This window comes from Aedes albopictus, chromosome 2, assembly GCF_035046485.1.
Source record: "Aedes albopictus strain Foshan chromosome 2, AalbF5, whole genome shotgun sequence".
NCBI lineage: Eukaryota > Metazoa > Arthropoda > Insecta > Diptera > Culicidae > Aedes > Aedes albopictus.
Window position 1 is genome coordinate 355,526,478 of NC_085137.1, and position 11,839 is coordinate 355,538,316.

An 11,839-nucleotide genomic window follows, 5' to 3' on the forward strand; every position below is an offset into this window, starting at 1 on the left:
CGCCTAAAAATATGCACGGCACATTCCAATGTACATATCAATTGAACACCCCAAGTTCTCCATACAAACTTGGGTTTTGAACTGTGAAGGCCCGGTCCAATATTTCTCAAAAATTCTTTCACTCTGACACTTCTGGGGTCCCAAACCCCTGTTTTTTTCTCATCCCATAACACCAAATTTTGTAAAATTTTCTCGAACAGTGTAATTAGTGCACCTTATGGATGAGCAATTTAATTTATTGATAGAAGGAATAAGGCCGTTACAATTATTTATTTCACTTTTTGTACCACCACTCTTTGACTGGTCAAGGGGGGGGGGGGGGGGGGATGGATAAAAATAATAAATCATTTAATTTGAAAAATATTAAAAACTCATCGGATTTCTTAAAAATTTTTTAGCAAGACCCGATATTTTGGTAAATATTTTTCTATCTGCCCCCTCAAAATGCAATTCCCAGCCAAATATTTATGGAGGGGGGGGGGGGAGACAAAAAATCAAAATTAAATTTGTATCAGCCTAAATTGTAATATATTATAATTTTTATATTTAGTACGTTGTGTAACGAAATGGCTTCAATGTTTTTGAACTGTGAATATATTGGTATTTGGCAAGGATTACTTCAATTGGTATCGAAATTCATTTGTAATCATTTTAACCCATAAACTAGTTGTTTAAAGATGTGGAGTTTAGGATTTCTCTGGGAAGGAATCACCCCTCACGTGCAGCACACTCAACTTATCCAGGCTGACGTCGGTTTGCAAGTGGCAAGAGTAATGCGGTTGGGTGTCACCTGGAGTGGTTGCTATCCAAGCAGTGGTACAAGCATTGCCCGCTTGACAGTTCATACCACAGCCAAACGCACCATAGCGCCTCCTGGGGTTAATCTCACTACAACAGCTCTATGCAGTAAATCATATATCTCACAAAAGGTTCATCCGTTAGCGAGGACCGTAGCAGGCTATGCGCGCGAGCGGCTGCGCTTTCAAAACTGTCACGTGTTTTCTTTGCCCCGTGTTGTTTTGAATTTTGCCAGCCGCATTGAGAAACGAGAAAAATTACCTCGAAAAGTACTTGCAAATGCTTCGGTATTCAACATTTTTCTCTTATCTCATCTGACGATTTAGCGGATCAAGTAGTATTGAGTAGGATAATTCGCGGTTGTTGTGAGAGTTTATTCCCATCGGGGTGCCGTATTTTATTTTCATTTTCACGTGGTTGTCGTGTAAGTCAAGATGGAGGAGAACGTGCCTCTGGAGCAGACCTACTGGAGTCTTGATGGTATTGGTACTTGATGTCCGGATGTCTCGTTGTACGAGAATATTGAAAGTCGTACAATTTGATAAGTCTATTCCTGTATTTCGTGTTGATGCCTAAACCTTGACCAAACGTATCCTTTGGACTTAATCCTTCTACTAACAACACCCACATTCCCGTGACACCTAGGCCTGAAAGAACGTAGAGGTCTCAACATACCTTTCTTAGGTGTCCAACTAATCTTCCTTTCCCATCCCTAAGTTGTCGCAAGGACAGCTTTCGACCGTTGCGGGATTGAGTCACTCTAGTTTTGGAGTCAGTGATTAGCCTCAAATCTCTGAACTTTGTTAATGGACGGGAAGGTGGCAATTCTCATAACAGCGGTTTGGAACTGTATCACCATGGAATAACTTCAAGACCTGACTGCAGAAAGCCATTGAATTTTGTGTGTCCAATCGGGTTCCCAATCATATTCACCACCGTGTATTTTGTTTGTGTGAATTATTTTTAGCGTGTTACACAGTAGAGGACCAATCGAAAATCAATTTGCTTGGATACCTAGTTTTGCTTTGGATGTCGAGAAAATCGTAACCATGACGTAGCTGGTATCACCCACGAATTTGTGTGACTTGCTTAATGGTAATTTTAGGTGATTTTCGACCGGAATACTACAAGTATACAGATGTTGGCTTTCTCGGTCTAGGGTCAATCTAAACGGCTAGTTTTGGATTACCCGACGGCCGTTGAGTACCGTCAAGTAGTGTAGTGTTCACCTGTGCAGTCCAAAAATTTGTAAAAACTATACGTATGATAATTGCAGAAAACAAGAAGCCCACACCCCCTATGGCGGCATTAAACCATAAGACAAAAAACGGTTGACTGATTTTTCCCTTGATAAAGGCCAAATAAAGCCGGCCGAAACGTCGGGTAATCCAAAACTAGCCGTTTAGATTGACCCTAGACCGAGAAAGCCAACATCTGTATACTTAATGGTAATGCTAATGCTTGAATCATAGGTTTAACCGCTAGCTGGCACTAGTGAGTCGTAGAAATTTAAAATTTTTGTATCTCGGGAATCAGACTACTTAGAAGAGTTGTTATTACCGCAAATAGAAATGTTTACTCTTCAATATCTTTACTAATATCGATCATTCTAATTGCATACATATGTATATCAATCGGGTAATTTTGATAGTTTTTTAGATGATTTCGCTAATATATTTACTTGTAACAGTATTTTTATTAGTTTACGATTAAAGCTGTGCTGGAGTCCCAGTTCTTCTTCTTCTTCTTCTTTTTCTTTTGGCTCGACGTCCCCTCTGGGACTTGGCCTGCCTCGCTTCAACTTAGTGTTCTTTGAGCACTTCCACAGTTATTAATTGAAGGACTTTCTTTGCCTGCCATTGCATGAATTTGTATATTGTGAAGCATGGACAATGATACACTATGCCCAGGAAGTTGAGGAAATTGTCCCGACCGGAACGGGAATTGAACCCGCCGTCTCCGGATTGGCGATCCATAGCCTTAACCACTAGGCTAACCCCAGTTTCAATTGCATTTGAAAAATTGAAAAAGTTTTCCACCACGAAAAAAAATCAGGAGATACCCTGATCCATACTCTACATGTGCACGAAAACCGATTTTGAAAATATTGCTTCGTTATTTTATAAAAAATCAAAAACCAAAAAGTGAGGAAATGGATCCAGTTTCGCCTTAAAACTGGCTGCCAAAGCAGAAATGGCCGTACACAAATTTCCCACTATGCGTCGAGGCAAATCCGCAACCCATTAAGTTAACAATTAATAGTACTCACCCTTTGACGGAGGCTGCGCTCCGACTCCAGATCCTCCTGCAGCAGGCGGATTTTGTCCTGTAAGAGGAGAGCAGAGACGAGATGGAAAGCTTAGAAGATGCCTATGATTCATTTCTCCGGCAAATGGAATGCATGCAACACATCATTGCGCGCCAAGCTGACATTTGCCGCTTTTCCGTCCTTATTGCAGCACCATAGCGTTATTTTTCGCAGTCCATATTTTTGCCCACCGGGGGCACACTCGACGCAATCCCGAATCCACTTTTCCCCTGTCTGTCAACAGTTCACGATTTCTTCTGCCATGTGTTCGTTCGAGAGGGAAAATTCACCCGTGGTGTTATTCACAGTCACCAGTCTCACAATTTAGTCGTTTTGTGCATCGTTTTCTTAATAATTTTACGGCCGTCATTTGCGATTTTCAGTCACACTGTTCTCACTACTGGTTTCTTCACATTCCACCTTTATTTTTCGAAGCGGGATGTGTTCTTCTCTGCTCGTGCAAGCACATTTTTCCGCGATGATGGTTTTCACTGATTTTTCTTCATGAATTTGCACACGCACTACAGATGAGCGCACGAACCGGCAAAAATCAGCGTGTTTTTCCCCGTAGGTTCAGGATTGCGCCGGTGTCAGCAGATTTGCGTGGCTTATTTTTGGAGATCAGCAGCGTAGATTAGTGTCTTTTGATGTGTAGAGCGGGTAGATTAGGGCAGCGGGATTTTTTTTTGTTGAATGGATGAGAATTCTAGTAAAAGGGATAAGCATTGTTATGCACCTAATTGTTGAAACTCACTGAAAATTACATTCTGTGAATTTTCCAGGACAAATCCCGAAAGTCAAACTAGGGAATCATCCCACTAATCGAAGTCGAAGCTATTTCAGGTGCGTCCAACGCTGGTCGTTGCCATTGATAATGAGACCGACAAGAGTTGACAATCCTGAAGCGGCATCGTTCGAGACTCTGGGTTGGAATTTGCTCTTTAGCCCGTTGAAGAGCCGGGAGTTTCTAAAGTTAGAGCACGAAAATATGCAATTGCGACGGGATGCGCACACTTGGCGGAAGATTTATTTTGAAGTGACATTTCTGCGGGCGGTGCAATGCTCTTAGATAATTGTCAAAAAGGTTTCCGTTGGAATGCGATTTTGGGAGAGGTGTTATGTAACTGTTAAGTGCTTAGTGTAAGTATGGCTGGGCGTTGGACAAGAGTGTTGATAAGTCTGTAACTGATAACTCACCTCCAGCCTGGACAGGGCGCTAAGGTCAGCGCTGTATTCGATGCTGACATCGGCAGTACCACCACCAGTGGATTTGTAGGTATATTTCGACGTTTTAGTAGTTACGGCAGACGACGACATTTTTGCTTCTTATATCTTCAGTAGTTTTCACTAGCACTCAACAGAAAAAATCCAGCACTCGGCAAACACTATTTGAATTCACTAGAGTTTCAGACGAAATTCGCTTCCTTGATCCTCGAATGGGAAGACGAACGAAACAGGCGACAACAAACGAGAGACAACCACACAACCCGTTGAAGAATCCTTTTTTCCAGGAACAATTCAGATTCACTTTCCACCGGCAGAGCTTTGGATCGATCCGATCAGAACACCGAATGAACCGACTGGTAGGAGCACACTATATGCCAAAGATTTCATAAATGACGGAGCAAGGTTGGTGATCTACTAACTCGGTGCAGACCGGACTGTGAGATGGTGTGAAGGTGCGAGAATAAGAACGCACCGAATGCCGTTTGCTTGAGTCATGCTTGTGTGGGAAAATCATAGAACCGCACTGAACGCCGTGCGGTTTTCCACTCGACAGGCCCGCATTCGAGAAAACAGTAAGGGGCTTTCTATAATTTCCTCACATGGTTTGATCTTGTAGCATGATGAAGATTACTATCGATCGACTATCGATTCCCGACATGATTAAGAATTTTCACTTAGTGAAGGATAACTATGCTAGTTGAAAAAGAAGTTTCTAAAATAAGGTAGATGTTTCAAGCAAATCTGAATTTTAATTCTTCTTGGCTTATTTCAAACAAAATGAATATACTTACTGCATAGACATTGAACCACACATATTTGTTGAAATTTACATACTAAAACTTAACGTAAAGTTGCCTCATTTTTTGAAGCGTGGTAAAATGTGCTAACTTAACATAACATTTTTATATACAAAAATCGTTAAATACGTTAAGTTGAAGACATCAAACGTAAATTTAGTTAATTATCTTTGAAATGAGCCAAAAATAATTTAAATTGAACTATAGATGACGAAGATATCACCAAATCACTTTGCCATGTTTTACGAAAGTGACCCCAAACTTTTGGCCGATACATCATATTGAGGGGTGACCCCAAACTTTTGGTCGATGACATCAAGGATTAATTTACTTAATAACTTTTTTTTTCTAGATTTTTTAGCTAAGTTCTGTAAAAAGCAGTTGAAAGCTAATAGAAAATAAGTCATATTACCGCTCTGATCTTAAAATTTGGTCGACCCAACTTCCAGCGACACTGCCGTAAGTTTATATTCGTTTTTTAGAAAATTTGGCAACTTTGAGTTAAGTTTACATAAATTTTTTTTCGAAAAAGTTTCTTTCAAATCATGTTAAAAGTTTCTTTGACTTATTATCTTTTGAATGAAACCTAGGGTTTTGAAATCGGACGCAAATTGGCGGAGATATGGGCCTAAAAAAATTACATGTTTTTGAGGGGGTGACCCCAAACTTTTGAACGGGAGTGTATGGCTTGCCATACTCAACATCTTTCAGGGAATTTGGTTTTAAATTTTCGTTTCAGACGTTCAGAATCTTCGTTAATGGTAAGTTTGTTGTGTTAAAATCTGTGAGATATTCGAACTTTCTGAGGCAGTATGTTTCATCGTCCATTACGACTCAACGGAATTTTAGGAGAACTTGTTAATAAAAAATGCGAATTTTCAAAGCCTTTGTGCAAAATAGATTTTCTGCGTGCTAACTCAGATGGTGCCATCCTGAATGCTAAAGGTGATTTGGAGAAAAATGTACTTCATTTTCGTTCGTCTATGTATCGGTCTTGAGTATAGAAAGTTTCATCCCATTCCGTGGTAATTTGACTAAGAAACAGGATAAATACTTTGTCCGGATTTTGGTGTGAACGGCCTTTAAATAAAAATGTATAAAAAAACTGTTGGATGGGTTTCTGGGTGAACCCGAATTGTGAGATTCGGGGGAAGACATGACGCTTGGGGCCTGGACAAACTTCTACTGGATGATTGGAATTATTGTGGAATCCTTCTATTGAATCAAGATGAGAATGCGTGATTGAATTCAAAATGTGGGTTCGCACGCGTTGAGAAGTGTGTTATTTAATGCTTATCTGGAGCAATTCCCCAAGGTGTTTCTTTTTTATTTTTTTCCAGGAGTTCCTTGCGAAATACCTCCAGAGAATTTCTCAAAGGTTCCTTTAGGACTTCCAGATTCTTCCAGGAGCTCCGGAATACCTCCAGTAGATATCTTTTCGAGACTCCTCTAGGAGTTCCTTCCGAGTTTATTCCAGAAGTTCCTTCTGACATTCTTCTAGGAAGTCTTATTTGGATTGTGCCGGAGCTATTTCAGGGGTTCTTCCAGAAGTCTCTTCTGAAATTTCTAATGATTCCTCCAGGAATCCGCTCCAAAACTGCTCCAGGAGTTCTTTCTAGGCCTTCCTCGGAAGCATTGATTCATCTTGAGGGTTGCTCAGGATTTCCTTAAATTTTCTCTCTGTTTTTCCAGGAGTGAGTAAGATGTTGCTTCTGGGATTTCCACAAGAGCTTTTTCCTCCAGGAACCCCTTGTGGGATTCCTTCATTGATCTCTTCTACAATTTCTCAAATAATTCCATTTGAGGTTCCTTCAGGAGTTTAGGAAAACCACTAGGAATTGTTTCTGAGGTTCCTGCAAACAGTAGTTCTTTTTGTGAATGCTCTATATATTCCTTCAGGTATTCCATTAGGAGTTTACTCATTTGGAGCCGCATTATTTCTTTACAATTATCGCAACCTCGCTGGTGTAGACACATTTGTTATGCTCGGTTTCAACGCTGGAGTCATATATGACTCCTCCGGCTCCAAAGAACTAAGGTATTCCTCAAAATGTTCCTTCTGGGACTCCTCCATTTGAGGATTCCACTTTCTGATATTTCTTCAGGAGACTTGTTTCTAAGATTGACCAAAAGTTCCATCAGGGATTCCTAAATGAGTTCCTTGCGTCATTCCTCAAGTAGTTCCTTCTAAAACTACTCAAAGAGTTTCTTCTTAGACTCCTCCTTATGAGGATTCCTTCTTCTGAGATTCTTTGAGGACCTCTCTCTGGGATTCCTCCAGAAGTTCCTTTTAGGATTCCTCCAAGAGTTCCTTCACGAGAGGGCATTCTAAGAGTAAGAGGTATCTCGGAACTCTGAGTGAAATGCCGGTACCCCTGAATTCCGGGATCAGGGATGAGAAATGTACTGGAAAAAACCCAGATTAATCCACCTAGTGGCGATAGTGCCTTTCTTGTCGAATATGTACTCATGAACTTTTCGTCGATGTTAGCCAAAATGTTCCTGAATCCTGAAAACACTTCATATAGAAAAGCAACAATTTTAACAAAGCCATCATCGATTTTCGAAACTTATTAATGATACATATTCCGATGTTATGTTCAACAGCAAAACAGAGCTGGAAAATATCAGACTTCTCAGTTGACTGCTTGACCACCTTAACCCTAGAAGTTCTTTTTGACGTTGCCCCATTACACATTCATCTCAAACAAGAAGCCCTTTCTTGCACTTACCGGTTACGGCTACTCGGTCTACTAGAGGAAACTCCTGTGAACCGCACATCAACACACACCTCGTTGTTTCCACTTTTAGTGAATTGGGACAAAATTGTCCTTGCTCCAAGTGATCTTACAATTGCTTGTAATTTTCCATATAGGACATTTTCCACGAAATTCCCTTCCCGGGAAGAGTGGACATCTGGTTATCTGGAAAGAAGTATTTTAGACGGCATCGTATGTTACACTGATGGCTCCCTTCTCGAAGGTCAAGCAGGTGCTGGTGTTTATTCTCGTGAGCTAAGGCTGTATCAGTCTTACTCACTTGGTAGACACTGCACCGTTTTTCAGGCCGAAATCTCTTATGTGCGGAGTGCAATCAGCACTTCAGCAGCACGTAATGGGCAAAGTAATATACTTCTGTTCAGATAGCCAGGCTGCTATTAAAGCACTTGCTTCGGCCAACTCCAGGTCGAAGATAGTTATCGCTTGTCGAACTCAAATCGAGGAGCTGAATTCAGCAAACGCTGTTCACCTTCTATGGGTACCTGGTCATTCTTCCATCGCTGGCAGAGTTTAAAATTTTCATTTTCAGCGAGTGAAATTCAACGTAAAATTTGAAGATTCTCAACTGAGGGATCAAAATAAAATTCATTTTGGTGAATGAATTTTCTCACTTATTCATTCATTTTTCTGTCACTGACAATTTTCACTGAGAACTATAACTAGACCGTAACTCCCGATTATTCTTCCAATCACCTCAAAACTTGTGTATAGTAGTTAATTGCAATACTAATTAACTGCTCTATTTGTCGATTAAGTCGGATTGTGCGTCTGTTTACAGAAATTGAACATTTTACGACGTGCGAAAAAATATTCGTGACAGAGAATTGAATGAAAAAAAAGGCATTCAGCTGACAATGAATGTGGCCAAACACGAATGAAAAAATGAGAATGTCGATCTTCACTTCCAGCCTTCGAATTTTTTACACACTGATCGCTGGAAATGAATTGGCTGATGAGTTAGCTCGCTCTGGAGCATCACATGACTTCATTGGCCCTGAGCCAGCTATTCCGATATCAAAGTGTTGGATTAAGCTTCAGATTCACACCTGGGCTGTCATTCAACACAGACAATATTGGAATAGTTTGGAGTCATGTCGTCAAACCAAATTGTATAGTGCTGAGCCATCTCTACGGGTGGCGAAGTATCTAACTAATCTGTCTAAGCAGAATTGCAGCATGTTGGTCAAAGCATTGACTGGCCACTGCCGACTCAGCTATCACATGGCGAATATTCAGCAAGCTGATTCATTTGCCTGTGATAGCTGTGAATCCGATTATGGAACTTCGTATCATTTGATATGTAACTGTCCAGTTTTCGCGCAACTGCGTTTCCGAGTATTCGGTAAACACTTATTAAGTGAAACTGACTTCAGAAACCTGAATCTTCAGGATATTCTGTTGTTCTTAACCCGCTGTGGTAAAGAGCTATAGGCTCTCTTTCGCTTTATGCGTTATTACAGTGCCCTTTTCAGGGCGCTGTTTGAACCCATTGTGGTACGCTTGTGCGTTAGTACCCTCTTCCAGGGTATTTTTCCTATTTCCCTACCTGTTCCTATCCCCATCCAAATCCTTTTTCCTTCCTTTTCCCTCAGGTAGATGATGAAATAGGCTGTTATTTTGGCGATGGCACAAATGTCCCAAATGGAGGATAACGTGCCTCTGGAGCCGGCCTTCTGATACCTGATACCTTAACCCTAGTCGTGTATTGGGGTCCCATTCCATCCACTACGGCAGCGCGGTAAGCGTCAGCTAATGCATGAAGAAGGTAAACTTTATTCACAATCACAGATCACTTTGTGATCTTCGCCAATGTTTATTTCAGCATAGGCTATATTTTATTATCATTGGTAACATGATTCATGTAAAATTTGACCTTCCTACGAGAAAAATGCATTCAAATTTCCATTAAATTTCAATCGCAATAAGAAAAGTGAGGGCTCAATCAGCAGCACCCAAATTGTGATCAGTAATTTTGAAAGCATAAGGAGATTGAAGATTGAAAAACTGTATAAGGTGCTGATGCGATAAAATTATATTTTTCCATAAAACGTTGATCCATCCTACTATACATTTACACCGCAGGAATCTGAAATGGTGTGATTTGAAGAGATCGCTTTGGTCACGATTTTGTTCACTTGCAAATATAATCTTATAATTTTACCCAACGTTTACATGCTATCAGAAAAGCCACAATTTGATTTATCGCTTTGACATTTATTTTGTTCACCTTTATAATTCCGCTATTTGATGTGCAGCTTGCATGGGTTTTGTTAAATTTTGCGTTTGACCACTTCCGGCGGGACACCTGCAACCGATTCCGGTTGTCTCAAATATGTATGTATGTATGTATGTAGGTAGCCACCATCCTAGCTTGAGTCTTGCTCTGCATGCAGCTCCACTTAACAGTAAAGATTAAATTTCACTACCACTCTGAATTCAACATACCGCTGTATGAAGGGCCAAAAGGGGGTGTGGCGGACCCGTAAGTAGAGACACTTACGCGAAATCCGCGGGTTTATAAGAATCTCCTTCCAACAGTATGATCCAACAGGGTGAATAGTGAGATTCACATTATTTGTCAAGCTTTCTACGGGATGGTTTGTCACAAGAAGGGCGCGTCAAATCCATTGCAACTGTTGGGATAGAAGAACCCATCTACAATAGACCTGTTCACTTTGAAACTGTTTTTCTCCGATTCTCCGTGACACATCAAATTATCAATCCACATGTAAAACCAAGTCTTCAGTCCAAAATTGAGCCAAATTGATGAAGATTTAAAGGTGTATCAAATCAATTTTGTGTTTTTTTAGCCGTTTTCACAGAAATTTACTCAGAAATTCACAAAATTGCTCTGAAAAGATGCCGGAGATACCGTTAAGATATAGTTAGAACAATACTCTACAACTTTGCCGAAGACACTACGACGTTTAAATTGCGTATTTCGAAGTTATTCAACAATTTCAGTTAAAAAATCACGAAAAAACACGATATTTTTACGATTTTACATATAAAAGTCATGTAATTTTACATTGTTTTACGTGACTAAATTAATTAGCGATTACTCCTTTATGTAACGAACATTTCGTCCATACATCGTTTTTGTGTAGGAATTCGTTTTCATTGACTAATTATCAAAAGTATGTCACGTTGATACTAAAAATCGCACAGAGTTACCAGCACGAATTAAAACAAAGTTACCCATGATTAAGACGTCATGCCATCGTATTCTACTGTCTTTTGATTTAAGTATCAGAAATGGTGCAGATGGTAAGGCTCGAACTTGCGGATCAGAAGATCCCAGGTTCAAGCCTCAAATACATGATCACGTACATGATAAACTTTTTTTTTTCTTTGTAGCAGTTAGGATGATGAATCTGCCATGACTTACACGCAATCTCCCAAAGAAAAATGATCGGGACCTGCCAATTAAGCCCATTCGAGGACTAGCTAGATATTTAGTTTATACTTGTTGACAATAAATCGTGTCGACGATATCAGCTGGGCGAAATATTGAGCATCTGTTTGATAATGATCAATTTAGCTACAACAATTCAATACGATGATGGAACTGCTTCTGGAACATTTTACAGACAACTGTGGGTGAAGCTTACTTGTTATCTATCTACCCACAAATCAGCACAACTACTCGATGAAGGGAAACTTCATTCTTACTATGCACTTTACGGTTCCGAAACAGTGCTATGATGCCAATTGCAATGAGATGCAGTGCGTAGTTTCATCAACTTATAGCAGGATCGAGACGCAAAAAAATGCTATTCCAGGACTCAAACCTTGAATCTTCGAATCCACAATCTCATGCTCAACCAACTGCACCAAATTTAAACTGATGCAGATGAGACAAAGAAGTGTAATGACGTTTAAATCATGGGTAACTTTGTTTTATTTTATGCTGGCAACTCTGTACCATT

General features: G+C 40.2%; 1 protein-coding gene across 1 annotated transcript in view; it reads right to left on the reverse strand.

Moving 5' to 3' along the window:
• Positions 1-4,753, reverse strand: part of LOC109416453 (paramyosin, long form) — a 74,502-nt gene extending 69,749 nt beyond the window's left edge. The window contains exons 1-2 of the mRNA XM_062852792.1: positions 4,304-4,753; positions 3,068-3,124 (exon numbers count right to left, since the gene is read on the reverse strand). Of these exons, the coding sequence (XP_062708776.1) occupies positions 3,068-3,124; positions 4,304-4,423 (177 nt within the window). The 5' untranslated portion in view covers positions 4,424-4,753. The remainder of the gene's footprint in view (positions 1-3,067; positions 3,125-4,303) is intronic.
• Between the last annotated feature and the right edge of the window lie 7,086 nt (positions 4,754-11,839).